Raw genomic sequence first — 26,540 nt, forward strand, 5'->3', positions numbered from 1 at the left:
CCAGATCCCAGTACAGAAACGCCTAGCAATTGTCCCCTCACTCAGGGCAAGGGAGAAGTTGGACACCTCCTGTTTGTGTTCCCCGGAGCCCAAGCTTCTCCTTTCGGAACCTTGCTAGGGCACTGAAAGTCACCACCAAGGCAACAGAACTGGAACAGCGCAGGTCTTAGAAACCAGTAAGTAAGCAGGTCCACCGTTGCTGCTTCTGGGGCCCTGAGACGCTCCCACAAGATCAGGTGGTAAACTGGGTTGGCTGAGCCCCACCCAGGCGCTCTTTGGAGGGTCTCACTGTTGGCCCTCAGGCTCCAGGGTCACCAGTGCCTGGAGGTCTCCAGTGACAGCTCATATGAGAGCATCTAAGCGTCAAGATCAAGGCGAGGGGGGAGTCTTCTGTGGAAAGGAGCACACCCTGACCCTAGACCCCAGCGGGAGGTGAGCGCTCTGAGAGCGGCTATGCTGGTCTTGGTCACCTAGACACCCACCGACCAACAGCACTCACCCAGGAGCAGGCCTCACCCGGGACTAGGGCTACGGTGTCGCCACCCCACTGGAGCCTCCCTGGGGACCCCAGCAGAGAAATCCCTGAGAAGCGTCCCACTCCCAGGGCAAAGCAGCAAGCAGGGTGTCTGGCGGGGCCCCGGCTACAGGGTGGGGGAAGCCCTCACGGGGTGGGGGGTCAGGTCCACACAGGACTGAGCATGCCGGGGCACGTGCACTCCAGAGGGCTTGTGGAGCAGAGCGGAGTGGGCTCCCAGGCCAGAGAGGCCCAGGCCCTGCGGGGAGGCATGGGAAGAGGCGGGGTGCTGCCTGCGGAGCCCCCCATGAGGCTGGGCCCCGCTTCCCAGCGGGCATCGCTGGGGCTTTGCCCCTCACCTGGGCAGCCATGCTCTGTGGTTGGACAGGCTTGTGCCTGGTGGGGGCAGCAGGCCTCAGATGCTCCCCCAGCTTCTGGCTCCAGGCTGCGAGCCCCTGAGGGGCCCGATCATCAGGCAGCTGGTGGGAGTGGTCCTCCTGCCACCCTGCTGGCAGCAGTGGAGGGGTCGCAGGGCTGGGACCTGGTGCCTCCCTGACAGGGTAGGGCTGGAGACCCCCGAGGACATTCTCACCAGCCTCCCTTCCTTCTGTCTCCCAGGCTCTGACGGCCACCTGGCCTCCCCAGTGTGTCCCCAGATGTTTCTCATAGTTTAATCCAGTTTTGGCATTCCCCTTGAAGAATTGTGAACTAATATGCCACACTATGCCCCTGGCTTCTCACAGACGAGTGCCCCTGGCCAGGGCCTTCCCTGCCCTCAGAGTGACCGACGAGGAGACCCCGGCCCCTCTCTGCTGAGCTCCGACTCTGCTTGGGGCCTATGTGGGCAGCACAGCTTCTCAGTCAGGGCAAAGCCTGCCTGACTCTGCCTGGGGCTGACCCAACCCCCAGCCACACGCTCAGTTCAGTTCAGTTCAGTTGCTCAGTTGTGTCCGACTCTTTGTGACTCCATGGACTGCAACACCCCAGGCCTCCCTGTCCATCACCAACTCCCAGAGCTTGCTCAAACTCATGTCCATTGAGTCAGTGATGCCATCCAACCATCTCATCCTCTCTCATCCCCTTCTCCTCCTACCTTCAATCTTTCCCAACATCAGGGTCTTTTCAAATGAGTCAGCTCTTCGCATCAGGTGGCCAAAGTATTGGAGTTTCAACTTCAACATTAGTCCTTCCAATGAATACCCAGGGCTGATCTCTTTTAGGATGGACTGGTTGGATCTCCTTGCAGTCCAAGGGACTCTCAAGAGTCTTCTCCAACACCACAGTTCAAAAGCATCAATTCTTCGGCGCTCAGTTTTCTTCATAGTCCAACTTTCATACATGTCAGTCATCCATACATGACTACTGGAAAAACCATAGCCTTGACTAGACGGACCTTTGTAGGCAGCCACATGTTGCCTTCTCTGTAATGTTAGCCCAAGCCCGATCTTGGACCAAGTGCAGCCCATCAGAACCCAGCCTTGACTCAGACAGACACCGAACTGCTAGGATCTGTGTCTTTATTTTGGCTGTGCCATGCGGCATGTGGGATCTTGCTTCCCTAACCAGAGATTGAACCTGTGCTCCCTGCATTGGGAGTACAGAGGCTTAACTGCTGGACCACCAGGGACGTCCCGCTGTATTTTTAAATGCTTTCCATTGGGATGGGCAGGACTCCAGCCTCCAAGAGGCTATGTGAGTTGAGGCCTCCTCTGAGGAGGTAGCTTTGGGGACCCTGAAAGGGCAAGAGGACACCTCAATGTGGGCATTCCACGTGGAGGAAGCCACTCGTCCCGGGTCTGGAGAGTCTGGGTCACTGCTTCGGAGCAGTCCTGAGGGACCTCTTCCCTCGCCCGGCCCTGAGCAGGTACTAGGATGCGAGTGTGACAGCTCAGCCTGGTGAGGGGAAGATTCTGGCACCCCACACCTGAGCCCTCAGCTATCATCTCAGACCTGTGGTGTCCAGTGGGAGGTCGGGGGCAGCCTCCAGAGAAGACCCAGGGGGTCTGAGACGGTGAGCTAGAGGGGAGAGGCAAGAACGGGGCCAGGCTGCTGGGCAGTGGGCGTGGACAGGTGGACAGACGGATGCTTCTTGAGGAGAGGATGCAGCTGGAAACCTCAGAACCTCCCGGCCAGCACGTGGCCAGCGAGGAGTGGAGCACATCAAGGCGGGCGATGGGCGGCCGGGAGGACCAGGCAAAGGCAGCCTTTCACGGGGCTGGCTCCCAGGGCAGCACCCACTTCCTTGTCCTCACCCAGCCTGGGCCCAGAAGGCCAGGCGCTGTCCAGACAGGACATGCCAGGGGGCTGGGAGAGGCACAGGCCTGCTTGGGGACAGACGGACCGAGGGGTGGAGGAGGCAAGAGGCTGAGGGTGAAGATGCTGCGTCACAAACTCATGGTCCATCTAGTCCAGGGCTGTCAAGGGTGCGGGGTCTTTGTGTGCAGCAGACCGTGCAGAGCCCCGCCGGGGTAGGGGATGAGCACTGGTGCCCAGCACCACGCCCAGGGTGCCTCTCAAGGCAGACCTCTTCTGCAGATCTGCACCCCCCCGCCCCGGCCAAGACAAGCCACAGAGCAGGGAGCCCGGGTCAGCACCCTGGCCCCCATCGGGAGGGCGGGTCGGTTAGCTCAGCCTGGACCTGAGCAGCCCCAACGGCCGGGGAGGCTGCGGTGCTGGAACGGGCTGTCGGCGTAGACGGTCGGGGGCCTGGCCGGCCGGGGGCGGGGCCGGCCGGGGCAGGAGAGGTGCCGGAGGCCCAGGAGGTTCCAGCCGCAGGGCTGGGGCTGCGCGCGGGCCAGCAGCGCCACCTGCTGGTCGGACACGCGTGCTGCCGCCGCCACAGCGGGCTCAGGGTCGCTCCGCAGCCGCCCCAAGTCTGCGGGGACAGGGCGGTTCATGCGGCGGGGTTGGGGGGGGAGCTCCCGGGCTGTCCCCCACCCATCCACTCCGCCCTGGCAGCCACCACCTCTCAGGAACCCTGTGGAACCCTACGAGGGTAAGTAGGGCTCTCACCCTGGAACAGAGTCCAGCAGGTCCTGGTTGACGTGGCTGGGGCTCGAGTGATGGACCAGGAAGCCTGGACCAAAGGGAAGCCCTGAGTGCTGGCCCCGTGCCCGCAGCAGAGAGGGGCTGGCCCAGCGCCCAGAGCCCTGGGTGCAGGGAGCAACGTGCCGCTAGGCCTGCCTCACCTGTGAGCAGGGCAGCCGCCCGGCACAGGGGGCCCTGAGGGCTCCGCAGGTACCCCTGGGTCTGGCTCAGGAAGCTGGGCACGTGACTTGGGTACCACTTGACCTGGGGACAGAAGGGCTCGTGGGGCGGGAGGGCCAGCTCTGCATGGAGCGGAGGCCTCAGAGGTGAGGCCACCACCTTGACTGCAAGGGTGAGGAGACTCAGTCTGAGGGGAGTGGCCCTGGTGTATACTGGACCAAGTGGGCAGCTGACCACACCCCGTCATTCTCACCGTCCCCCCAACTGACCAGGCGGCGGCAGATGCGGCTTAGGGCCTCAGGGCTGTCGTAGTGGGCCACCGTGACCATCTCCTCCAGCAGGCCCCAGTGCAGGGCCTGGTCACAGCGGGCCAGGGTCCATTCTGAGCTCTGGAAAGGGTAGGGAGCGAGGTTAGAGGTCCGAAAGTGGCAAGAAAGGACCTGGAAGGCAGGAGGTGGCCAGGGTGAGGGGCGGAGGAGTCCTGCTTGCCCAAGCTTCCTGCGGTCTTCGGGGAAGTCCCTGATCTGCGATTCCCTGGAGAGGCGGCTGTGGTGGGGAAGGGTGGGGTGGTCAGGACAGTGTCGGGGGCTGACCTCAGCGGCGTCCGGGCTGGGGTCATGCAGGCACAACAGCAGCGGAACGAGACTCTGCAGCACCAGCTTCCGCAGGGGGCGGTGGAGCCCCACCCGGAGCCCGCCCCGGCCGCGCCGCACCAGCGTCCCGAGCAGCCCTACTGCGGAGGCGCGGACCGAGTCCCGGGCCTGCACAGGAGGACGCGATCAGGGGCCCGCAGGGAGCGGGAGTGACTTGGGGGCCCCAGCGGGGCCTGGCTGAGGAACCGGGGGTCAGGGGCGTGGGCAAGACGGCCGGAGGGGGCGGGAAGGGCTCACGTCGTCCAGGAGCGGTGGGAGGCGTGGCCGCAGCTCTGAGCTCAGGAGCCGCACCGGCGCCCGCGGCCGCAGCAAGACCCTCCGCAGCGCCCCCAGCGCGGCGTCCACGAGCCGCGGGTCACCCTCGCCCAGCGCGCCCAGGAGCGTGGGCAGCAGCGTAGTAGCGTGGCGCACCTGCGGGGACAGGACTCGTGGGAGGCCCCTCGCCCAGCCCGCCCCGCCCCGCCCCGCCCCGCCCCGCCCTCACCTTCCCGCGGTTCAGCGCCAGGTGGCCGAGGCCCAGCAGGCCCAGCAGGCCCAGCCAGCGCACGGTGGGCTCAGGGTCGCCCTGCCAGGCGCGAAGCCGCTCCAGGATCACCTCCTCCCGCAGGAGACGCGCTGTGGGCCGGCTCTGCAACAGCTGGGCGGGAGACACAGGGTCAGCATGCTGGCTTTCTGTGCAGGCCAGGGACGCTTAGGGGCCAAGCACAGTGTCACCCCTCCCCACCCGTCCTGGAAGCGGGCTCACCCCGGTGAAGAAGGCCATGGCCGTCAGGAGCTGTGCGTCGTCTGTGCTGCGCAGCCGCGGCAGCAAATCCGCGAACAGGCCTCGCAGGTGGTGGTCAGCGTGGGCCACCAGGGCACTGGGACGGGGCCAAACGGAAGCTCTCCCTCAAGAAGCCACCCCCGACCACCCCCATGCCCCTGCTTATCCCACACCTCCGCCCCGCACCTGGCCAGCTGCAGGACAGCCTCCAGGTGGGTGTGGGCTCCCACCAGTCTCCTCCAGCCTCCAGCCTGCTCCATGCACGTTACCACCATGCGGCCTCCATCCCCAGTGAGCAGGGCCTTCAAAGCCTCCACGGTGCAGCTGGACGCAGGGGCAGTGGCGAGTGGGCAGTGAGAGCCAGGAGGGCACTGGCCCAGCCCTCGCCACCCTGGTGTGCACCCCCTCACCTGGCGTGACTGTGTGGTGGCCCTCAGTGAGATGGGGCCTGAACCTTGGCTGTGTCGGGGGGGGGGGGTGCGTCCCGGGCCAGCTCGTGGAGCTGAGTGACCAACACCAGGAGAAGGTGCGGGTAGAAGCCTCTGGTGGCACCCATGCAGCCAGACACAGCCAGCATCTCCCCAAGGGTGCGAGTGGCCTATGGAACCAGGGGCTCATTCAGGCTCAGACACGGCAGACAAGGAGAGGACAAGGCCCCCAAGCTCGAGGGACGTTATGGACGGGTGTGACTAGGTCGAGCGCCTGCTGCCCCCGACCCCCTGTAGCCAGACCCTCCTGGTCTCTTGGGCCAGGGCTGGGGTGTCCCCCGGCAAGCTGGAAAGAGCCACCTACCGCCAGTGCCTCCAGCTGGGATCCTGCTGAGCCCTTTAGCACCCACAGCAACTGAACCAGCACCTGTCCGTTCACACGCTGGTTCCAGCTCAGGCTACGCCAGAGCTCGGCGGCCGCCCTGGGGGCACAGAGGTCAAGGTCAAGGGCATGAGATGGGGTCTGGGTCTGGGGTGAGGTGCATCCCTAAGTCGAGGAGGCGGCCACTAGGACTCTAGCAGGAGGAGGGAGGATTAACTGCCCCCCACCCGACCCTGGCAATCCCTGAGGAACAAGATGAGTGGCATCTGTGCAGACCACACAGGATCGCCTGCCTGGCCAGGACCACCCGGGACCACCCGGGACCCCGGTGGGCCAGCAACAAACCTGGCATCATGAACAGTCACCGTGGGGAATAAAACCGAAGATAACGTCCCCTAGGGGCAGACTAACCAGAGCCAGGGGCGTTGGGGGTGCAGAAGCCACTTGGCTTGCTCAGGCGGGCACCCCCAGACCTAGAGAGAGAAGGCAGGCCAGGCCACCAGCCAGGAACCCAGCGAGGACCCGCGGTGGGAGGGGCAGGAGAGAGGACCAGAGGGGTGGGGAAAAGGCTCCTTCCTCCACCCGCCTGCCCTGGGCCAGACTCCGACCAAGCCGGAAGGGGGAAGGAAGCTGCGTGGTCCCCGACAGAAGCACACCTGGTGGAGCGGGACAGGTTACCGGTCTGGGGCCGGTGAGCAGCGCAGCAATGCGGACACCACATCCCGGGAGTGCTCCAGGGCCAGTGCGCTCAGCACCCGCAGGGCCGCCCGCCGGGGCCTCCCCTCCGCCAGGTGGGGCACCTGCGCCAGCAGCCCCCACACGAGCCTGTGCACCTGGCGTGGGGGGCAGCGGTCAGGTCTCTGTGAGCCCACCCCCACCAGGCAGGCACAGCTCACGCCCACCCCCACCCCCCAGCCTTGGAGGGGCCTGGCTGGGTGGGGCCCGCGGGGAGGAGCCGGGGGCTCATCTGGTCCTCCAGCCTGTGCCCTGCGCCTCCAGGGCTGAGAACAGGGTGAGCGCTGTTGCCTGGGTTCCCACAAAGCCAGCCTCTTCCAGGCAAGCAGCGGTGTACAAGGCCAGGTCTGTGAGGGCTCCCTCCTCCCAGGAGCTCCAGGGCATCTGGGAGTGGGAGTGGGGGTGTGTGGAGCCCGCTTGCCTCTCCTGCTCTTCCTCCCTCCACAAAGCCTTTCTGCCATCTCCCAGCTCCCTCTCGGGTTACCTCCCCTGCCCCCCAGGTAGCCCTCCTGCTTACCTGCTGGGGCCCCTCGGGGGCTGGCTCCTGGGGAGGGGCCGGGGAGAGGGGCTCACTGCCAGCCGTGGGGGTAGTGGCTGCCCTCCTGGGCTCCGCCTCCGGTTCAGGCTCAGGCTGGGGCTGAGGGCCTGGGGCAGGGGGTCCCGAGGGCTGCCCTCGGCTGGCCCGGATCCCTTCGGCCAGGGCTGTCAGGGTCAGGGCCCCCACATGCCCCCAGCCATGGCCACGGCACACGTCGAGCTTCTCAGCCAGGCCCAGCCTGTAGCACCTGTCGCTGGTCCTCCCAGGAAGTCGTGCCCGGGCCTGACCTAGAAGCAGGCCCCAGGCAGGCGGGACCAGGGACAGGCGTGGTGGCGAGTGTGTGCGTGCGTGGTCCAGGTGTGGGGTGGAGGTGGGGCGCCATACAAAGGTGTCTCCAGGTGTGGTGCCGGCCAGGGGCTTTGGGAGGGCCCTCCTGCCCAGGCTGCCTGCAGCCTGAGTGTCTGGGGTCCGGCTCTGCCCACCGGGCCCTACGAAAGGGCCAAGCAAGGTCCCTGGGGGACAGAGGATCTGCCAGGGCAGGGGGCACAGTGGGTGGTGGCAGGGAGGAGAGCCCTTGACCTGACCTCCAACCCCACTGGGCAGGGAATCCCGGCAACTGTGCACAGCTCTGGAGGTCTGGGCCCAGCCCTGAGCCGAGACCTCGCCTGACTCAGCCCTGAAAAGCAGTGGAGTCCACGCTGGGCCTGGGGCCAGGGGCTGGGCTGTCCCCTCTGCGTTCCCATCCGACCAGACCTCCGGGAAGGGGACGGTCCCTGGGCTGAGTCAGAGGAAGAGGAGCTGCCTGGTGCCCTCACAGGTGACTGACGTCACTGGATGGGTCACTGGGGGAGGGTCTGGGTCCTGGCACCAGAATGCAAAGCTCAGAAGTGGTGACCTGAGGGGACCTTGGGCCTCGGTGTGCTCTGTTGTGTGTCTGCTGGCAGGGGTGTATGTATCTCTCTCCAAGCCCCCCCTCTCCCCAGGAGGCCTGACCAGGCCTTTGCTCCAAATCCCCACTGTCACCCTCACCCAGCAACGCAGTGGTCACTGCCCAGCCTGGGCTGGGGGAGCCGGAAGAGCTGGTCCTGCCAAATACCTGGGCAGGTGGGAGAGCCCTGGGCCGTCCCCGGGACAGTCAGCATTCCCCCACACCCTCGCTGGCTCCTCTAGCTGCCCACCGCCTGGACAAGAGGTCGAGGCCTTACCCCCGTGTCCTGCAGAGCCTTGACTCTCTCTCCTGAGTGGCTCCGCTGGAGCAGAAGCCAGTGGAGACCTGACAAGCCTGTGGCACACAGGCGGGGCGGCCAGGACCTGGCCAGGCGCCCAGGGCGGGCCCCTGTTCCCTAACTTCCTCCTTGGCTCTGGTCAGGCAGGCCCCACGGCCTCCGTGCCTTTCCCAGCACTTTGGCGGCAGCAGCTGGGTCCCCACAACCGCGGCCAGGTCCACACTGCGACACGCAGGAGCCGAGAGGTAGCGGGCGGAGCCCAGGGCACAGGGGCCTGCGGGCCTGCCAGCAGCAGTGGCAGGGGACACCCAGGCCTCCCCTTGGCTTGGGAAGCTATGCCAGCGAGCCTTCCCGGGGGGAATCCCAGAGCCCCTCCAGCTGGCGGTTCAACCCCACCCCATGGCTCCCGCCTCCAGCCTCAGGGAGAGGTCTCCCAGCTACTCCCCCAGCTCTTAGTAGGGCACAAAGACTGCCCCCCTTTCCCTACAGCCCAGCCCTGCCCTGCCCCCGACCTGCCTCTAGAGTCCAGCTCCTCAAGCCTCAGACACCTCCCACAAGCCTTAGCTGGCCTCAGGCCTCAGCACAGGGCTGCCTCCGGAACCCTGGCCAGCCTGGGGTTTCCCTCTGGCAGCATAAACTCTCTCACTAATTCCTGACTCCAGTCTACCCTGGGAAACCCTGAGGGTCCAGTGAGTGGGAGGGTGGATAAAGAAATGACACACAACAAGTTGTGGGGACAGTGAATGACTCATGTTAATTTCAGGCAGCTCCCAGCAAGAGGTTGTCAGAGGGCTCCTCTGGCACTCAGTCTGTCCACCAGGGCCTGGAGCTTCTCAGACAGTGCAACCTGCAGGGGGAAGAGGCAGGGGTGATGGGGCCATGGGGGCAGAGAGCACAGGCCGGGTTGAGGATGTGGGCCCCACTCACACCTGGTACGGTGCCGGCCGCTCCAGCCGCCTGTGGGCAGGGCTCAGACGGTGCAGGGACTGCTGGGCGAAGGCTCTGGATTCAGCCAGAGATGGCAGCGGCTCACACAGCTGTTGGGAGGTGGGAAGGGGCTCAAGGTCAGATGTCAGAACTTGGTCTGGGTTGAAAGTGCAGACTCAAGGGGGTGGGTAGGGTGGTCACCTGTCCCTGCTGGACCCAGAGTTGTAGAAGCGGCTCCACGTGGGCCGGCCTCACAGTACGGGACTTGCGGGCCCCTCGAGGCCAGACTTTCAGCTCCTGGCCGGCCTGGGGCGGTGGCTCCTCTGCCAATTGCAGCATGTCTAACAGTAGAGACCCTGTGTGTTTGTGCACGTGAGGGGCACCAAGAATAACGTGAGGGGCCTGGGGCTCGGAACTGAACCGAGGAGGATGGAGGGGCCTCACCATCAGAACCCAGGAGCCGGAAGGCAGCCTTGCTCCCAGGCAATGTCTGCTTCTCAGGGTCCTCGGTCAGCTTCATCCGCGGCTGGCCTCCCACGGACACCAGCTGCGGGGACAGGGTGCTGGGCTAGCTGGACCTTCTCCCCGGACCCTGGTCCACCCCCAGCCCACTCGCACTGGGCCCCACCTTGTAGACACAGCCCAGGGACGGCTGGCGAGGGCAGGTGACCATGTTAGTGCCGATGCCAATGACGTTCACCTCACTGCCCTGGAAGGGGGTGGGTGGGCACTGAGCTCGGCCAGCACGCACAGGCCCAGGGCCCCCCAGCCACCCTCTGGCCTGCCCCTGCCCCGCCCACCTTCTGGGCCAGCCGGGCCAGCTCCTCCTCGTCAATGTTGTTGCTGACAGCGATGGGGACTGACTGCAGCCAGGGCACCCTGAACCTGTGGCGGGGCAGCCCCTCGGATGTTCCCGCCTCCCACGGCCCCCCTCCCACCCGTCCTGCCGCCCTCTACCACCTGCTGGTCTGGCTCAAGCCTTCATGCCTACAGGCCCCTCTCCCGCTGCAGCATCGCGACTGGGGTAGCATCAGAGAGCCTCCCTCCCACTTCCCCTCCCAAAGCCCCTCCCAGGGACTCACTGGGCTGCGGCTGTCCGGAAGACCCCGCGGATCTCCTGAGCCTGCTGAAGCAGGTCACCACTGTCCAGCCTCACGCCCACTGCCTGGTAGCCCAGCTCCTGCAGGGCCAGGGCTACAGCCAGGAAGTTGGGGAGCCCGCTCCTGGGACGGGCGACAGGAGGGTCAGCATGAGGGGTCTGCAGCTTCTCTGCTGAGACCACCCGGGGGATGGCCGGGCCTCACCTCCGCACACTGTAGGTGTCCAGCAGGCCCTGAAAGGCCCGGGGAAAGGCCAGGGCATAGGCCACAAAGGCCGCCCGCTCCCCCTGGTGCGGCTCTTGCACACCCAGCCCCAGGTGGCCACACACACGCTCCAGCCATGTCTCCACACTGGCAGCCAGATCCACCTGGGAGCCCTGACCGGCTGCCGGAGCCAACATCTATAGAGAGGGGTGGAGAACGGAGGACCCCGAGCATAGTGGGGGCGCTGACTTGCCCCAGTAGAGAGTCTGAGCACCTGTCTGCCAGTGCCACACAGAGACACCAGCCCAGGGTAGCTTGGATAGGCCAGGCATGGTACCTGCCTGAGGGCAGAGCAGGGACTGGCGTCTCCTCCTCCCAGGAAAGGGATCGCCCTGAGGGTCTGCCCTCTGGAATGCAGCTAGGGAGACAGGGGTACTGACCGGGTCAGGGGGCACCTCGCTCCCTGAGAAGGAAGTGACAAAGGAGTGCGCCAGGGTCCCGGCCACGGGCACGCCCCGCAGCTGTCCTGCGAGCACATTGCTGCTGGCATCGAAGCCTGGATCAGGGTAAAGTTGGGGGACTTCAGACATTGAATGGGGGGGTTCTCAGGGCTAGACTCCTTCTCCCTTCCGTCTCCTGGCTCTCACCGCCCAGGTAGCTGTAGGTAGAGGCAGTAAGACCCCCATCGGGGCCCTGAGCACGCCGAAGCCCCATCTCCAGCAGCCGCTTGTCGGGCCCTGCGATCAGGCGAAGGCGCGCGGCATTTGTGGCGATGAGGCTGTGGGAGCAGGAGAGTAGGGGACCGGAGTGACGGCCAGGAAGCCACTCGGCCCGGCCTCTCTTGAGACCCTGCGCAGCGGGAGCGGGTGCGGGCCTGCGCTCGGCCCGCGCTCCGCCCCCGCCCCGCCCACACGGGGCCACGCCCCACAGGCCGGCCTGGAAAGCCCCTCCCACTAGCAGGATCCGGCCTTCCCACCGCGGGCCCCACACCGGGCCCCACCTGGCATAGCTGACCAGGCAGAGGAGCGGCGTCTCCAGCAGCTGCACCACCAGGAGTGGCCCGGACACCTGCAGTAGCGGCACCTGCGGGGCGAGCTGTCACTTGGTGCCGCCCTGCCCGCTCGCCGCCCCCCCGCCACCGCGTCCCACCCCCCGCACTCACGCCAGGGAAGGCGAGGGAGCCCTCGGGCAGGGCCCGCACCGTCACCCCAGAGCAGTCGAGGGCAAGAAGGTGCTCAAAGAACGCGGGGTCTGTGTCTGGGGGCAGCACCGAGGCCAGGAACTGCACGTCTAGGGGCGACAGAGGCCGTGGCGGGTGGGGGCTCGGGGGCGCGCGGGCGGGGGACCGCCGGGCCGGGGCCTACCTGCGTCCCGCAGGCGGAAGGCACGCAGGAAACGCACGCAGTCGCGCAGCCCCGCGGCCAAGGCGAAGGCTCCGCCGAATGGGCACTGGCGGAAGAAGAGCTCGAACTCGGCCTGGTCCTGCGCGCGGCCGGCGCGCCAGTAGCCCAGCGCCATGGTGGCCTGGTACAGGTCGGTGAGGAGCGGCCGCGCCGCTGCGCGCCCCTCGGGGTCCTGCTCCGCCGCCATCGCCCCGGACTCTGGCGGCCCCGCCTGCCCGCTTGACGTCCGCGCTCGCCAGGGCCCGCCCCGCCAGCGGGTTGGAGCTCGGAGGTTAGGACACCAGGAGATTGGGACACCGGGGCGCGACCGACTCTCCTGGCAACCAGAACCCACGGGGCGGGCCGCCGGCCTCCAGACGCCGGGGAGCCATTCCTGCAGCTGGACTCGGCTCGAGCTGGGGCGTCTGCTTCCCCAGTAGGCCCCGTGGGGCACGGTCTGTCTTGTCCCTGCTGCCCGCGGCTCCGTGCAGCGTAGGGAGGGCAATGCGAACTCCACACCCACTCCCGCCCAGAGCCACTGCGGGCTTGGGCAGGGCAGCTCAGGGCCAGCATCACACCGTGGCAAGCCCACACTGTCCTGGGAGGAACGTGGTGCCAACCTAGCAAGGGGGCCCCTTGTCCACCACCAGCTGGCACGGAGGGCTCTCAGGTCCTGTACTCTAAGCCCCACAGGAATCCTAAGGGGCCTTGGAACCCCCAACAACCCACCAGTCACACTGGATGCAGGGAGGAACCACTAATGACACAGTCCTGCCCAGACAAGAGGGTGAGGGGATCACAGGCGGGCCAGGGGCACAGCTCCATGGGGTAGTGTATCTTGGAGCCCGTCAGGGGCCCAGGTCTCTCCAGTGGGTGTGTGCACCCCTCCAGGGCTGGAGGAAGAGGGGCAGGGCTAAGGGGAGAAACCCCACCTCCTTCCTAGACATAGACAGATGTGGGCAGGGTTTCCCACAGGTGACTGGCTATAGTCACAAGAGCCCAGGACGGCCACTGGGACCTCTTCCCTCGATGGTTCCAGGATGGCACTTTTGTATCCATGGGAATAACTCAACAAGAGGAGGCAGAGTGGAGATGGTGGGGGACCGTGCCTCCACTGTGCCTCCCCACAGTGGCGAAGATAATGCATGCTGTGTTAGGGCTCGACCTGGACATGGCACTTGCAACTGAGAGCTAAGTGAGAAGGGGGATGGCAGGGGCAGGCAGAGGGGTGGGCCCATACAGCCACACCAGGGACGCAGGCCAAGGGCGCTCCCTGAATGCGCCCACCCACAGGGCCCAGATCAGGACAGACAGAAGCCAGAGGGCTGGAATCTCAGTCTTTATTGGCTGCAAGGCTGAACAGGCTCAGGCCAGGGCTCAGATCTTGTTGAAAGCAGCAATGTCGACGCTCTGCACCTGCAGGGAGGGAGGCTGGTGGTCACATGGGGCCTTGTTTCCCAAAGTCCCACGCGCCTGGCCAGGGGTTCACGTGGGATACCCCTGCACCCCCGAGCACGCCCCCTCACTCACGTGCTCCTCAAACTTGGTGATCTCCTCTTCCAGCTGGTCTGTCCCCACCTTGTCGTCCTCCACCACACACTGGATCTGCAGCTTGTGAATGCCGTAGCCCACGGGCACCAGCTTGGAGCTCCCCCAGACCAACCCATCCAGCTGGACGGAGCGCACACAGGCCTCTAGCTGGGCCATGTCTGTCTCGTCGTCCCACTGAGGCGAGAGGGAAGGGGCACAGGCCGAGTTCACACCTGTCCTGCCCGGTGCTGACCCCTCCAGGACCCCAGGGCATCGGGAGGGGAGGGAAAGGTCGGAGGCGAGCCACTCACAGGCTTCACGTCCAGCAGGATGGATGACTTGGCCACCAGGGCAGGCTTCTTGGCCTTTTTCTCTGCGTACTGCCGCAGCCTCTCCTCCCGCAGCCGGGCAGCCTCCTTGTCCTCCTCCTCATCGCTACCGAACAGGTCGATGTCGTCGTCCTCGTCGTCCTCCGTGGCGGTGGCCGCCTTCCTGCTGGGTGGCTCCACTTGGCGCATGGGGGACACGTGCTGCCGTGGCGGGGGGAGCAGGTGTGGAGGCTAAGACCCACGCAGGCAGAACCCCAGGCCCCTGCCCCTCGCTGCTGCCTGGGCCGGCCCAGAGGGCCCCCCCGCTCCACAGCGCCAGGCCGGGGGTCCCTGGTGGGGGCGGGCCCTCACCTGGGTCTGGGGAGCGGTGGCCCGGTGGGCAGGCGAGCTCTTCTCCAGGGCACTCAGCCGCACCTCCAGCTTGGAGACAGCTTGCTGCAGATCCTGCACCACTGTGGGGGTACAGGGATGCTGGACGGATGGCAGGGCCCAGGGCAGGACCCCCCCTGCATCAGGCCCAGGGTGGGACCCCCTCTCCCCCCCTCCTCCACCCCATCAGCCCAGGGCTCACCCCCTCGCAGGCTCTGGTTCTCCACTTCCAGGCTGGCAATCCGGGTGACCAGCTCACTGTGGTCTCCACTGGGCCCACTGGAGGCCCCAGGGCCTGCACTCTGCAAGGCAGGAGGAGAGGCAGGGCTCACACCCTCACCTGCCCCTCGGGGTCCCCCGTTCGCAGCTGTGCTGAAGCAGAGCTCCGAGCTCAGCCTGGGGGGAGCCCTGCAAGTGCGAGGCCGAGGCAGCACCACAGCCAAGCGGGAGGCCCAGTCCAGGAAGCCGGGGGCTCGGGCGGCCCCAACACGGAGGCAGCACAGGGCTGAACCTCAGCTGCCACTGCCTGTGAGGGTAGGAGGAGGTGGCCAAGGACTCAGAGCTCCAGGGGCGGCCAGACCCAGGGCCACAGGGGAACCAGGCAGCACAGCCTTGAGCTGGAAACAGGAGGGGACAGCAGGGGAGGGCCCGCTGGGGGCGGGAGGACGAGCATGAGGTGTGGAGCAGCAGCCCGCCTGCCTCCCCGGGCCACATGGCCCCTTGCCTTGGAAACCTCTGGTGACGCAGGGACCCAGCCCAGCCGCCAGCCTGCTCGCTCCTCCCTGAGGGGGAGCCCCTGTCGTCTGACCCAGGCGGCACCGCCCAGGGAGTTCACCCACAGGGCGCCACGGCTCGAGCCTGAGCTACACGCCAGGAGCTGGCATGTGGTCACGTGCACCCCAATGGAATGGCTCCCAGGACAGGCGCCTGGCCCTTTTCAGAGGGCTGCTGCCTGCCTCCAGTGTCCAGTCACGAGAAAGACCTGGGGCCTTGGGCCACCCGCCAAGCACCATTTGGGAGGCATGTGGCTCCTCCATGCCCTGCACACCCCCAGACTCCTACGGTGAAGGTCCCGGAACCAGCAGGCAGTGCTGGGCTGACGTCATGTCCCGCGGACCATCACTCCCCCGACACAGAACGCCCAGCAGAGCCGGCCAGTGGTGCTGGGTGACAGGAAGGAGCAGCGACCAGCCCCCGGACGCCCCCTCCCGTCGGCCCAGGAACCCACCCCCACCACCCCCACCTGCCTACTCCGGTCAGTGGGTGGCTGCCCCGCCCCCCACGGCTGACCACCCTCGCCACATCTCCACCTCCGGCTCGCTGTTCAGCTCGTGCTGCCGTTCCCACTAGGGGGACACGATCCAGAACCACCTGCTCCTCGGAAGCCCACCCACTGCTCCAGGGCTCCACCAGCCTCAGGCTCCCCCACGGCCAGGCCAGGCCAGGCCCTCCCTCCTGGAGGATCCGCACCCACAAAGCAGATCAAACAGGTCCCAGTGCCTTGAGGTGGCTGCAGCCTCAAACCTTCACCCTGCTGTGCCTGCCACCTGGCCCAGGGGACCTCCTGACACAGCCCCGGTGACAACACTGATGGGTCCCAAGGGCGCAGGTTCCGGGCAAGGCCCCACCTGCCACACGGCCATGAGGACACCGCCGCCAGCCCAGACCAGGCAACAGGCCACTCCACGGCATCCAGACCCCAGACCTCGCGTTCTACCCTGACCCTGAGGAGGAAGCCGAGGGCTCAGAGAAGTAGCCCTCCCACAACAGCGGGTCGTGGGCAGTGCCACCCGAGGTTCTGCGTCTGGAAGCCCACGTCCCTGCCTGCAGCCTGCCTGGCACCGGCAGTGCCCAGGAACCCCTGCAGCCCTGGTGTGTGCTGAGCCCCACTCTGCCCCAACCCAAGCCCAGCGCTGGGCCGGCACCCTTCCCGGGCAGCTGGAGGCCCCACCACAGGGCCTCAGGGTGGGAGACACTGTCTACAGTGGGGTCCTCACAGGGATAATCAGCTGCAACGGGGTCAGGAGAGGGGTCCCAACCCAGTGACTGGTGTCCTTGGCAGCGGAGATTTGTTCACACAGAGAAGATGGAAAGACACAGGAAGAAGACAGCCACCTACACGCCAAGGTCTCTCCTTCTGAGAGCCTCAGAAGGAACCAGCCCCATCCACACCTTCCACTCTGACTCTGACCCTCCAGGTCATCAAAACAAGTTTGTGTTGTTTCGGTCACCTGGTGTGTGATGCTTTGTCATTACAGAGCCAGCTCCAAGTCCCCTGACCCTGTGGAAAAGTGACCCCAGGGCAGAGGATCTGTGGAGCTGGATGGGCGGCCTACCCTGGATTATCCCAGTGGGCCTGGTGTGTCGTCACAAAGGACCCCACACCGAGAGGCAGAAGAGAGAAAGAAACGTGATGGAAATGGGTGTCAGACTTCCGACACCGCTGGCTGGAAGCCACAGGCCAAGGCATGTGGACAGCCTCTCAAAGCTGGAAAAGGCAGGAAGGTGGGTTCTCTCCTGGAGTCTCCAGGAGCAGCAGGGTTGCCATCCCCGAGGGATGTGCCCCAGCCAGGCCAGGGACAGAGTTGGATGGGGCCATGCTCCCCTCCTGATCTCAGGTGGGCCTGGGAGGCCACGCTGGACTGCAGGCCCCTCTCTGGGCCTCCAATCAGGATGGTAGCTTCATGCCCTCTGAAGCTCCAACACTTTGGCCACCTGATGTGAAGAGCTGACTCATTGGAAAAGACCTTGATGCTGGGATAGATTGAAGGCAGGAAGAGAAGGGGACAACAGAGGATGAGATGGCTGGATGGCACCACCGACTCAATGGACATGAGCTTGAGCAAACTCTGGGAGATGGTGAAGGACAGGGAGGCCTGGCGTGCTGCAGTCCTTCGGGTCGCAAAGAGCCAAACACAAATGAGCGCCTGAACAACCATGACAACACTGTGACCCACCCCGCCTGGGAAGCCACAGCTAAAGGGGGAGGAGGAAGCAGGGCAGGCACCAGGACGCGGGCAGCCGCAGGCCCGGGATGGCAGGAGCAGCCGCTGCAAGGCAGGCAGCGCCAGGTGACCGTCAGCTCAGTGAGGCCACGGGAAGGGCGTCCTCTCCAGCGGTGCGGTGGGCAGCCCCGCACACCTCACCCCAAGGTGCCCCGAAGGCCATGTTGGGGGAAATGCCAGACAGGCCGCCTGGTACTCACTCCAGCCAGAGACTTCTGGATGTTTTCTCTGGCTCTCGCAATGTCACGGAGGATCACACTGGCGCCATTCTCCTGCAGATAGTGCAGAAAGAACTCGTCTGTTTTTTTCAATTAAAATTTTTTTTTTTAAATAAGCGAGCCTCAGCTACCCCGAGGCCTAAGTGCAGCAGCCCCTACCTGGCGTGAGGAGCCAGCCATGGGCCCGTTCATCTGCTCGTAGAACTTCCTTTCTGCATCATCGTATTTGAATTTGTCAAACCAGATCTTCTCATGCACGAGGAAGTTTGTGGCCATTTTTCTGTTGAAGAGAAGAGAGACTAAGACCCGCCGGGAGGAGAGGCTGCCTAAGCCAAAGCCCCAGGACCTGCCTGCACGCACGCCCTTCCGACTGCCTGGACCCCGAGGGAGCGGGGCAGGCTGTCTAGTCCTGGGCGGCAAGGGCTCCAGGTCCCAGAACAGGGCACCAGAGGTTCTCAGCTTGGGCCACAATGAGCCTGGGACCCCCCTAACCCCAAGCCCACTGTATGGACTTCCTTCATGGCTAAGGCCGGTGGTCCCCAGGCCAGTCCCCAAGACCAGCGACTCTCAAAGCATGGCCAGGGACCTCTGGGGGTCACCAAGGTCCTCCCTTTCCCCACCATGTATCTGTTCAAGGCTGGATTGGTCAGACAATACACACCAACACACTGAATGCACAGCACGATTAGGAATCCAGCTGTCTCCTATTAAGCCAGACATACGATTTGCAAAAATACAAAATAAGGCCAGCCCACTTCACTAAACATTTGTTACAGAAAAACTGTTCCTTACCTAAGTGTCAGTAACGTGTAACAAGCTTATTATCTTTCAACTAGTAAGTACTGCATTTAACTGCTAAGGTGGAAAAACCAAGAGAAAAAACAAATGCTCTCAACACCCCGAGACCAGTAAGTGTGAGTCTGGCTGCTCCAGGTGGGCCTGTGAGCCAGATCCAGCCGCGTTCAAGTCTGCAGCCAGCGGCTTCTCCACCGCTCGGCAGGGCAGGGGAGCTGCCAGACCTGGGCCACAGCCAAGACTCCACGAGCAAAGTCCACTGCTCAGGGCTGCCCGTCCTTCAGCCAGTGCAACAGAACAGGACCCGATCTCACCAACACTCTTTGCTGTGGATCCCCAGCCACCACCGGACCTCGGTGACGAGTGGGGCAGGACCTTGAGACCCCCCACTCCTCCCCCGAGAAGCACCATGAAGACTGTTTTAGTCCCACACCTCACCTCCAGCCTTCTGGGTAACATCTGACCACAATAGGCCCCACACCAAGGCCAAGACCCTATCAAACCAGCATGTCCACGCCCTCTGAGGGGCAGAGGGGCTCCTGCCCCTTTGGAGTCTGGGGTCCAGGGAGCTCTCTCCACATGCCCACTGGCCCTCTCTGCACCCCAGGCCCTCTCCCTACTGCTGTGCCTCCAGGCTGCCTGGGGTCCACCCATCTCTGCCCACCTGCCTGAGCCCCGTGGGCTAGCAGACCCCTTCCCCGGCCAGGCCCTGCCCTCCAAAGATCAGCTGGCACTGCACAAAATCTCTCTAGGGCCAGACCCCTGGATCCACAGGCAGGAGGCAAGTTGGCCTTGTCCAGTGGGTGTCTTCCAGACTCAGCTGGAGCACCAGAGACACCCACCTTATCTCAGGTGGCCCCGGATAAGGGAGGCGGGGAGACAGCAGAAGGGGTGGGGGGCCGGGGCTCAGAGACCAGGACCCGCCATCGCACGCCCCCCCCCCCCACCTGTGACTGTCAGGGAGGCTCTGCAAGCTGCCCAGCCAGAGGGGAAACCCCATGTGGGCCACATTTGGGCCCACCCCGACCCCATGGGGGTAACCAGAATGCAGTGTCCCCCAGGGCAGAGCCCAGAGGGTGCAGTGCCCAGGGCAGAGCCCTATCCCTGGAGAGCCGCTCAGGTAGCCCACTGGGCCAGGCAAGCAGTCTTGGGAGGAGCCCCACCAGGGTGGGAGCAGGGAGGGGTGCATGCCGGCCCAGGAAGCCCTGGCACCCGGCCAGCACGCTTCTCCTACTTGGGTCTCAGGCTGGACACAGACGGGCTCGGTCGGGCACCGGGTTGGTGAGCCAGGGATGCATCTTCGAGGCGCCAGGCCATGCGCAGGGCCTCGGCCGCATGGTGGCGGCACTCCGCACTGTCATAGGTGGGCTTGCTGAGCCAGGGGGCCTCGGCGTCCTTGTGCAGGAAGTACCAGTAGGGCAGGGCACATGGGGCCTCCCCGTCGGCCCGCCGTGGCCCGAGCCGCTTGCTTCCCACGGCGTTGCGGCCCCGCCGGTCTCTGCGGCCCCGCCGGGCACCCTCCGCCTGGCCGGCTCGCTCCTGCAGGCGCACCTTCCCAGGGGGATGGCCGTCAAACAGGGCCTCATAGAAGCCCCTCTCGGCTGCGTCGTAGCGGGGTTTCTCCAGCCACACCTCCCGCACCAGCGCCTGCAGGCTGCCCAGCGGCGGCTGGCCGTTGGCTGGTGGACCGGGCTGGTGGACAAGGCGCAGGTCGAGGGTGGCCACCTGCTGGCCCGTGTCGGGAGCCCCCTGCGTGCCGCTCCCCTCCGTGGCCAGCAGCAGGGCCTGAGACCACTCCACAAATGCCTGCTCAGCCTGGTCGAAGGACGACTTGTTGACCCAGATGCCCCAGGTCACGTGGTGGCAGGCCACCTGGCTCCCATGGGTGCAGGGGCCCCCAGGGGCCAGGGTGGGAGGCTGGGTTGCCTGGGCGGCCGTGTCAGCCAGCCTCTGGCGATACGAGCTCTCCGCCTGGTCGAAAAGCGGCTTGTCCAGCCAGACGTGGTCGGCTGAGAGGCCCACGAGGGCCAGGTCCGCCTGGCCGAGCCAGCCCTTCGGGGAGAGCTTCCTCTTTTTCTGCAGCGGCTTCTTCCCAGGCTCGCTCCTGCTGCCGCTGTCCGCCTCGTCCTCCTGACCTGGCCCATTCACGGCCAGCGTCTCAGCCAGGAGCTGCTGGGCAGCGGCTCTCGCAGCCTCATGCTCGTAGAACCGCCGCTCTGCTTCCCCATACTTCTGCTTGTCCTCCCAGACGGTCTCCAGGGCGCAGGAGGCCTTCCCACTCCTCATCTTGCGTGCAGCGTTAAAAAGCAAGCACAAGAAGGCAGTTGCAACACGGCCCCTCCCGGTTGGCCCTCCCCGCTCAGCCTCCTGAGTGGGGTGCCCTGGGGCAGCATGCACAGGGAGCTCGGGAGGCAGTCAACATGCGTGTACAGGGGCGTGTGTGTGTGTGGGGGGGCGCGTGTGCATGTGTATCGTTCTAACTGCAAAACTTGTCTCATCCAACAAGTACCCAGGCTCTCTCCAAAGAGGTCCAGAGAACACTTTCCAAACCTCTTTGGTTACAGAGACCTTTCCTGTGAACCCCAAGAATGGCCGCCAGGTAAAACACAGGACACACTCAGCGAATCTGACTGACATCGACAGCAAATGATCTTGACAATTAGTCTGTCCCATGAAACAGCTGAGACTCTCACTGAAAAGTGAGTTGCTGTTCACCTGAAATTTTAACTGGACGTCCTGTGCCTTCACTAGGCCTGGCCAACCCCCTGAGGCACCAGGGCTTCTATTCTACGGAAATGACTTGGCGGTCTCAGGACGGCCCCCGCACCGCACACCCCGCCTGACCTGAGTCCCCCACCCGCAGGGCCACACCGCCATCCTGAGCAGGGCCTGTTCCAAGGGGGAACTGGGGAGTCTGGGACAAGGGGCAGCCAGGAGCAGAGGGTGAGAGCCCACCCCCATGGAGACCAAATCTGGGGACACACCAGGGAATTACTATCTAAAAGGGAAGGTACCCAGTGGCCCAGGCAGAATCTGGTCACCCTGTCTCCAGAGCAGGAGGCAATCAGTCCCCACCACGGGTGCACCTCGAGGGGCTGCGTGGGAACCCGAGTCCTGTCCCCGCACTTCAGCACCTTTTGGCGTGAGGGGCTCCATTACCGGAACACTGGGAGGTGGACACGGGGCTCCGCACCTCCCGCCATGGCCCCTGGACAAGCTTCTGCTGCACCCCGATCCTGCTGCTGGCGTGGGGTCTGCCGTTCTGCTCTGGGGTATCAGGTTCCACGAAGACTGGACCCGGCCAGGCAACGCAGAATGCTGAAGCGCCCCCACTGCCAGAAGCAGCCCCGTCCAGGAAGCCAGCTTGCTCTTGGGATGCACCCGGGGCCCTGAGCCCACACCGGACCAGTCCCCAGTTCTGGAGTGGGGCCAGGCTGGCCAAGGACTCTGTGCCCCTCAGACCCTGCTCTGAACCCTGTGCTGGAAGCAGGGGCACCAGGCCAGGGGCTGGGCAGCTGCCCCCCAGGACGTCCCGTGTCCCCTACTGCCACCGTGAGGTCTGTGGAGCCCTCACCCAGGACGAGGCCACAGGGGGAGACAGACTGTCGCCGTGATGGCACACCCTCCCTGCCGCTCCCTGCAGGGTCTACAGCTCTTTCCTAACACCACCCCCCCCAACCAAAACCCAATTCCAATTACCCTGCGATGCACAGGCTAAGTCCCGACCTGCCCAGGACTTTAGGGAGACCCCTGTACTCTAAGGGGTGGGGGCTCCAGGCTTAGAGGGGTCCCTGCTGCCCCCTCGAGCCTCCCCCGGGGCGGCAGCAGCACTTACTAAGGCCAGGTTGATGGCAGAGGCAGTGCTGGGGGGCAGGGCTGGGTGCCCAGAGGGCATGGGCATTGTGACATCACCCACTGTCCCCGGGGGCTGTGGGCCTACCAGGCTGGGCCTGTCTGCCCTCTGCCCTCCCCGACAGACCCTCACAGAACAGCCTTGCCCACCAGCCTGAAGCCCGGCCTGCACCTAGCGGCCTAGACACGATCCATGGCTGCTCACACCAGGCCAAGCTCCGCTCGGAGCCCTCAGAGCCACTGCTCTGGGGCAGTGGTAGCGCCCTGCCCTCCCACAGGTGGAGAAACGCAGGCTGATCCCCGCTCAGGGTACCCCCCACTGCCGGGGCTGGGGTTGTCTCGGCCTGGGACAGAGCAGAGGCTACCCCCCAGGCCCACCCTCCACTCCAGATGAGGTCAGGCGCCCCAGAGGTGTCAGGCCACAGCAGGCACGGGGACTGGGCTGCAGCGCCCAGGCGCCTGGGGAGGAGGGTACTCACTTTCCCTTTGGTCTCCTAGGACAGCATGAAGAAAAAGCAGCAAGGTTAGAGGCAGTCTGACAGGGTGGTCCGAGCAGGCTGGGGGCCTGTGCTGATGCTGCTTGGTGAGGCGGTGTGGAGGCAAGTTTGGTGGAGGAGAAGGACAGCTGGAGCTCACCCCCAAATCCCCACTCAGTTCAGTCCAGTCACTCAGTCGTGTCCGACTCTTTGTGACCCCATGGACCGCACCGTGCCAGGCCTCCCTGTCCATCACCAGCTCCCAAAGTTTACCCAAAGTCATGTCCGCTGAGTCGGTGATGCCATCCAGCCATCTCATCCTCTGTCGTCCCCTTCTCCTCCCACTTCCAACCCGCCCAAATCCCAGGGGGTGGCCAAGTCCACGCTCGGGGCAGTGCCGCTCCGTCACTCAAAATGGGCCGATCCTGGGGTTCCTGGGGCTGGAGCCCCCGCAGCACTAAGGCCCCAGCTGAGCTCCACCCTGAGCCCACCTGGGGGTGAGCCAGCACCTCCAGCACCCCACTGTCCACGGGGAGCGGGGCGGGGATCCCCCACCCCACAGGGTCCAGGCCTCTGGACCAAGCGCAAGGCGACAAGGACCCCACTGAAGGTCTGGGTGGCCACCCAGGCCCAGTGCTCATGCTGGGAGCTCAAGGCGGGGCTGCTCCCTCGGGGCCACTGTTGGGGCAGGGTGCCACTGTCCCCACAGGCCTCTCGGGGACAGAAGGACAGATGGGGCGCCCGGCCCTGAATTCACAAGAGGCGGCGGCCCAGGAGCTGAGGACCCGGCCAGCCCTGCCCCCCTCCCCCCACCCCAGTTCATGCCACACTGCGGCCAGCACTAGAGTGTCAGCATCAGGTCAGCGGCACACAGGGTGCACCAGGGACCTCAGGGGGCGTGCAGCAAGGCTCTGGGAGGAGGAGGACCACGCAGGACAGCTGCCCCGGGCGGCGCGGGCTACTGGTGAAGCCGGTGTCAGGACAGGGACGCTGGAGGGCGGGGCGCCAGGCTATCTTAGGACAGCCTACATCCAGCTGTGGTTCCCTGCGCTCCCATTCCTGAACACTCCCATGCTCCGAGCGTGCCTCTTCCCGTGAAGGGCCATGGTGGGTCTCGAGCCCTCGAGCAACACAACAGGGCAGCCGAGGGGCCTGCGGGGCAGTGAGTCTCCACTCTTGCTCTCTACCCAGCCCACATCGGAGGAGCACTGGGAGAAGAGCTCGCCAGAGCGAGGATCGGACGTGGCCCCGCCTTGAGCTCCCAGGCACAGGACCGCTGGCTCGCCTGCAGGGCCAAGGGCAGGCTGCTGGCCACTGAGGCCGGTCGAGACCTCTCGCACGAGAGGGGCCGCGAGGGCTGCCAGGCCCCTGGGTGAAGGCAGTGAAGCAGCTCACCCCCTGCCCCCCGCAGCCCAGTGCCCAGGGAGTGAGCACCCCTGGCTCTGCCCAGCTGACCATCTCCAAAGCAAGGGCGGGGCTGGGGGCTCCACCCAGCTGGGAGGGAGTTCCTGCAGTGACAGAAGAACGTGGCAGCAGCCCCACCCAGAATACTCTGGCTGGAGGGTCCTGAAGGTGAGGAGACAGCCTGGCAGGGCCGTGCTCACCACGGTGGGGGCGCAGAAGTCCCTGGGTGAAAGGAGATTTCCAGGTAACCCAGGGCTCACACAGCCTCATTACAGCCACGCACACAGCGGAGCTCCCAGGTCATCCACCCGAGGGTCAAAGCGCTCCGCCCACCTTGCGCAGCAAGTGGGAATCGGGGTGAGGCGTGTGCAGACAGGGCCCTTGGCCTGACTGAGGGCTGCCGGACAGAGCGCCCCGTGCGTATAGGGTCCAGGAGGGCGGGTGAGGGCAGCTATGCCCTGGGACAACTGCAGGGCCGTGATGCCCCCTGCCCTTCCCTAGGGGTGACTGCCACAGCCCCAAGTCCCTCCTCAGATGCCTTCCCACCCGACTCCTGGACAGTCCAGCCCCACTCAGAAATGCCAACCTGCCTCGCCGGCAGGAAGGGGGCAATACCTACACCCGAAGACTCAGGCCCCACACTGTGGCTGCCCACAGCACCCCACCCTAGCCAGCGCCCCGTCCACGCTGCAATGCCACGGCCAGGGCGCTATTTCTGCCCCCATCTCTGGTGACGCATCAATCCACCCTGGCTGCCGGGCCCTGTGCCCCTCCCCAGGGTGGCTCCAGCAGCGTGCACCTGGCACCCAAGACCCCTCACACAGCTGGGGGGCTGGAGCGGGGGAGACAAGTCCTGGGCCAGCAGGTGAGGGGCTGGGACTCCATGTCTCACTTTGACACCAGTCCTTCACACAAATGTCATACTGCTGTCCACCTTGAAATCACACATGTCATCTTAAAACACGGGCACAGGGCCAGAGCTCACGCCAGCACTTCTTGCCTGCAGACCCCGGAAACCTGACACCAGGGCACAAACCCTGGAGATAAGCTGTGTTGAGCCCTGTGGCCTCACCCAGCTCCCCAGGACGGAGACCAGGGCAGGCCCTGCCAGGAGCTCTGCCAGGGGACTGTGCCACCCGCCCAGGCTCCCATGAAGCCCACAGCGGCCACGCTCCAAGGTGAGGAGCTGGAGGGCACCCCTGGCACTGGCCCAGGACTGATCGCCCCGCAGAACCGGCCCAGGTCACCTGCTCCTTGGAGTCTGTGCGCCACCCCTTCTTGGCAAACACCTGGGTCTCGAGCTGGGGGCGTCTTGGGAAGGACACAGTCACTGTCAGCTCAGCCCACTTACCAGCTGAGGCTTCTCAGAGGAGCTTGGAGTGTCAGAGCTGCTTCTGAGACAAGACCCGGGGCCTCCCCAGGCCCAGGCCCTGCCCACTCCTTCACTTGCCAGGGTCAACTTGCTCTTCTGACAGACAAGGACCACCCACACAAACGGCTCTCTTACTCTCCGGCGGCACTCTGCTCTGCAAACCTGATGATGCCTCCATCGGGTCCCCATCCTACTTGGCTCTAGCACAAGCCTCTCCCTTCTTCGTTCCAGCGACACTGCCCACTGCCCGGACGACGTTATCCAAACACAGCCCCTCCACTACTCTCAGGGAACGCGGTGTTTGAGTCACCCAGCAATCACGTCCTTACTCTTCCCCGCGTCCGTGAACTGTCCAGGTTCTAGGCCAGCTTGACGGAGCTTGGGCCCGCGCCTCGCCCCCAGGCCCAGAGCCGGCGTGCAGCAGTTAGCTGCTCAACAAACTCAGACAAACGGGAAGCTACAGGCCCGTGCAGCGGCTGGGAGAACAGCCATGTCAACCACCGAGGCGGGGGGCAGAGCGGCCCCGGCATCCCCGCCGCCGCCCTCCCGCCGGGGCAGCCGCAGAGATCCGGCGGGCACGTGGCCCGCGCGCCCCGCCCCTCCGCGCGGCCACCAGCCCGCAGGCCCCGCGTCGCGGACTCCGCGGCACTGCGGCCCGGCCCCCGCCTGCGCAGCGCGGGCCGCCCCTCCCCTGGTCCCGGGGGCCTGGCGGCGCGAGCCGCGATACTCACACGCCAGCCAAGGACGCGGCGACCAACGAGGAGAGCTCGCCGGCGCGCGACGGCAGAGGAAAGGGAGGGCCACGGGGGCCGCGCACGGGAAGTGAAGCGGCGGGCTCTACCACGCGCCGGGGCGCGGGGGACGCGGCCCGCGCGCACGCCCTGACCCACGGCCTGGGCCCTCCCCGCGACGCTCCCCGCAGGAGCGAGGGCAGAAGCCAGTGGGAGACCCCCGCGGGACTCGCCCTTCCCGGGAGGAACTGGAGCAAACCACTGGGCACGGCGCCGGCCCCGCCCGTCCCCCTCCGCCGCCGCTCAGGTGGACTCGGCGGGCGGGGGCCAGTGACGCGCGGCGCGGGGCGGGGACGGGCGGGGCCCAGCGCGCCTGCGCGCGCCCTGCGGGCGAGACAAA

At 65.6% G+C, this 26,540-nt stretch overlaps 3 protein-coding genes and 1 long non-coding RNA gene across 24 annotated transcripts; 1 reads left to right on the forward strand and 3 right to left on the reverse strand.

Annotated features, from left to right (window-relative positions):
- Positions 1-180: 180 nt before the first annotated feature.
- Positions 181-8,847, reverse strand: MROH6 (maestro heat like repeat family member 6). Its single transcript, XM_081502991.1, is given in 18 exon segments — positions 181-3,389; positions 3,527-3,537; positions 3,539-3,590; positions 3,703-3,805; positions 3,991-4,110; positions 4,315-4,482; positions 4,612-4,785; positions 4,859-5,011; positions 5,120-5,234; positions 5,324-5,461; positions 5,548-5,735; positions 5,930-6,047; positions 6,626-6,805; positions 6,939-7,066; positions 7,200-7,748; positions 8,426-8,502; positions 8,601-8,728; positions 8,843-8,847. Coding segments are annotated over 18 exon segments (2,655 nt in total). The 3' UTR covers positions 181-3,141.
- Positions 8,848-9,174: 327 nt separating this feature from the next.
- Positions 9,175-12,280, reverse strand: NAPRT (nicotinate phosphoribosyltransferase). Of its 8 annotated transcripts, none has more exons than XM_081497094.1 (13): positions 12,042-12,280; positions 11,879-11,967; positions 11,678-11,760; positions 11,325-11,455; positions 11,118-11,233; positions 10,678-10,874; positions 10,456-10,596; positions 10,174-10,258; positions 10,002-10,082; positions 9,818-9,920; positions 9,575-9,714; positions 9,376-9,483; positions 9,175-9,293 (listed from the first exon to the last, which is right to left on the reverse strand). In XM_081497094.1, the coding sequence occupies exons 1-13, from the start codon at positions 12,265-12,267 to the stop codon at positions 9,231-9,233; spliced, it is 1,563 nt and encodes a 520-aa protein (XP_081353220.1). In that variant the 5' UTR covers positions 12,268-12,280; the 3' UTR covers positions 9,175-9,230. The 8 variants fall into 8 exon arrangements, with proteins under 8 accessions (XP_081353220.1, XP_081353219.1, XP_081353218.1 ...); XM_081497093.1 differs by having other exon boundaries at positions 9,575-9,729; XM_081497092.1 differs by having other exon boundaries at positions 11,840-11,967.
- Positions 12,281-13,385: 1,105 nt separating this feature from the next.
- On the reverse strand, positions 13,386-26,205 carry EEF1D (eukaryotic translation elongation factor 1 delta). 14 transcript variants are annotated; one of them, XM_081497077.1, is made up of 11 exons: positions 26,141-26,205; positions 22,637-22,733; positions 21,465-21,637; positions 19,540-20,591; positions 17,670-17,790; positions 17,493-17,564; positions 14,490-14,589; positions 14,270-14,370; positions 13,901-14,119; positions 13,590-13,784; positions 13,386-13,475 (listed from the first exon to the last, which is right to left on the reverse strand). In XM_081497077.1, coding segments are annotated over exons 2-11 (2,073 nt in total). In that variant the 5' UTR covers positions 22,638-22,733; positions 26,141-26,205; the 3' UTR covers positions 13,386-13,436. The 14 variants fall into 14 exon arrangements, with proteins under 14 accessions (XP_081353203.1, XP_081353208.1, XP_081353206.1 ...); XM_081497082.1 differs by having other exon boundaries at positions 21,440-21,694; XM_081497080.1 differs by lacking the exon at positions 21,465-21,637.
- On the forward strand, positions 22,220-25,726 carry LOC145509135 (uncharacterized). Its single transcript, XR_014055871.1, has 6 exons — positions 22,220-22,435; positions 22,656-22,756; positions 23,343-23,492; positions 23,825-24,205; positions 25,044-25,215; positions 25,459-25,726. It is a non-coding gene; the product is annotated as an uncharacterized LOC145509135 (long non-coding RNA).
- Positions 26,206-26,540: the final 335 nt, after the last annotated feature.

Source organism: Giraffa tippelskirchi, chromosome 6, assembly GCF_054371585.1.
Source record: "Giraffa tippelskirchi isolate mGirTip1 chromosome 6, T2T-mGirTip1v1.2.pri, whole genome shotgun sequence".
NCBI lineage: Eukaryota > Metazoa > Chordata > Mammalia > Artiodactyla > Giraffidae > Giraffa > Giraffa tippelskirchi.

Excerpts from the sequence above, each read along its gene's own strand:
- NAPRT (XM_081497091.1), bottom strand. The coding sequence starts at position 12,267 with ATGGCGGCGGAGCAGGACCCCGAGGGGCGCGCAGCGGCGCGGCCGCTC. Across the intron at positions 10,259-10,455 it reads TTCCGGACAGCCGCAGCCCA|GTTCAGGGTGCCCTGGCTGC; the intron begins GTGAGTCCCTGG and ends GCCCCGCCACAG. Across the intron at positions 9,921-10,001 it reads CCCTGGGCTGTGTCTACAAG|CTGGTGTCCGTGGGAGGCCA; the intron begins GTGGGGCCCAGT and ends CTGTCCCCGCAG.
- EEF1D (XM_081497075.1), bottom strand. The coding sequence starts at position 25,598 with ATGGGGACCCGATGGAGGCATCATCAGGTTTGCAGAGCAGAGTGCCGC. Across the intron at positions 14,590-17,492 it reads TCCAGAAGTCTCTGGCTGGA|AGTGCAGGCCCTGGGGCCTC; the intron begins GTGAGTACCAGG and ends CCTGCCTTGCAG. Across the intron at positions 13,476-13,589 it reads TCACCAAGTTTGAGGAGCAC|GTGCAGAGCGTCGACATTGC; the intron begins GTGAGTGAGGGG and ends CCCTCCCTGCAG.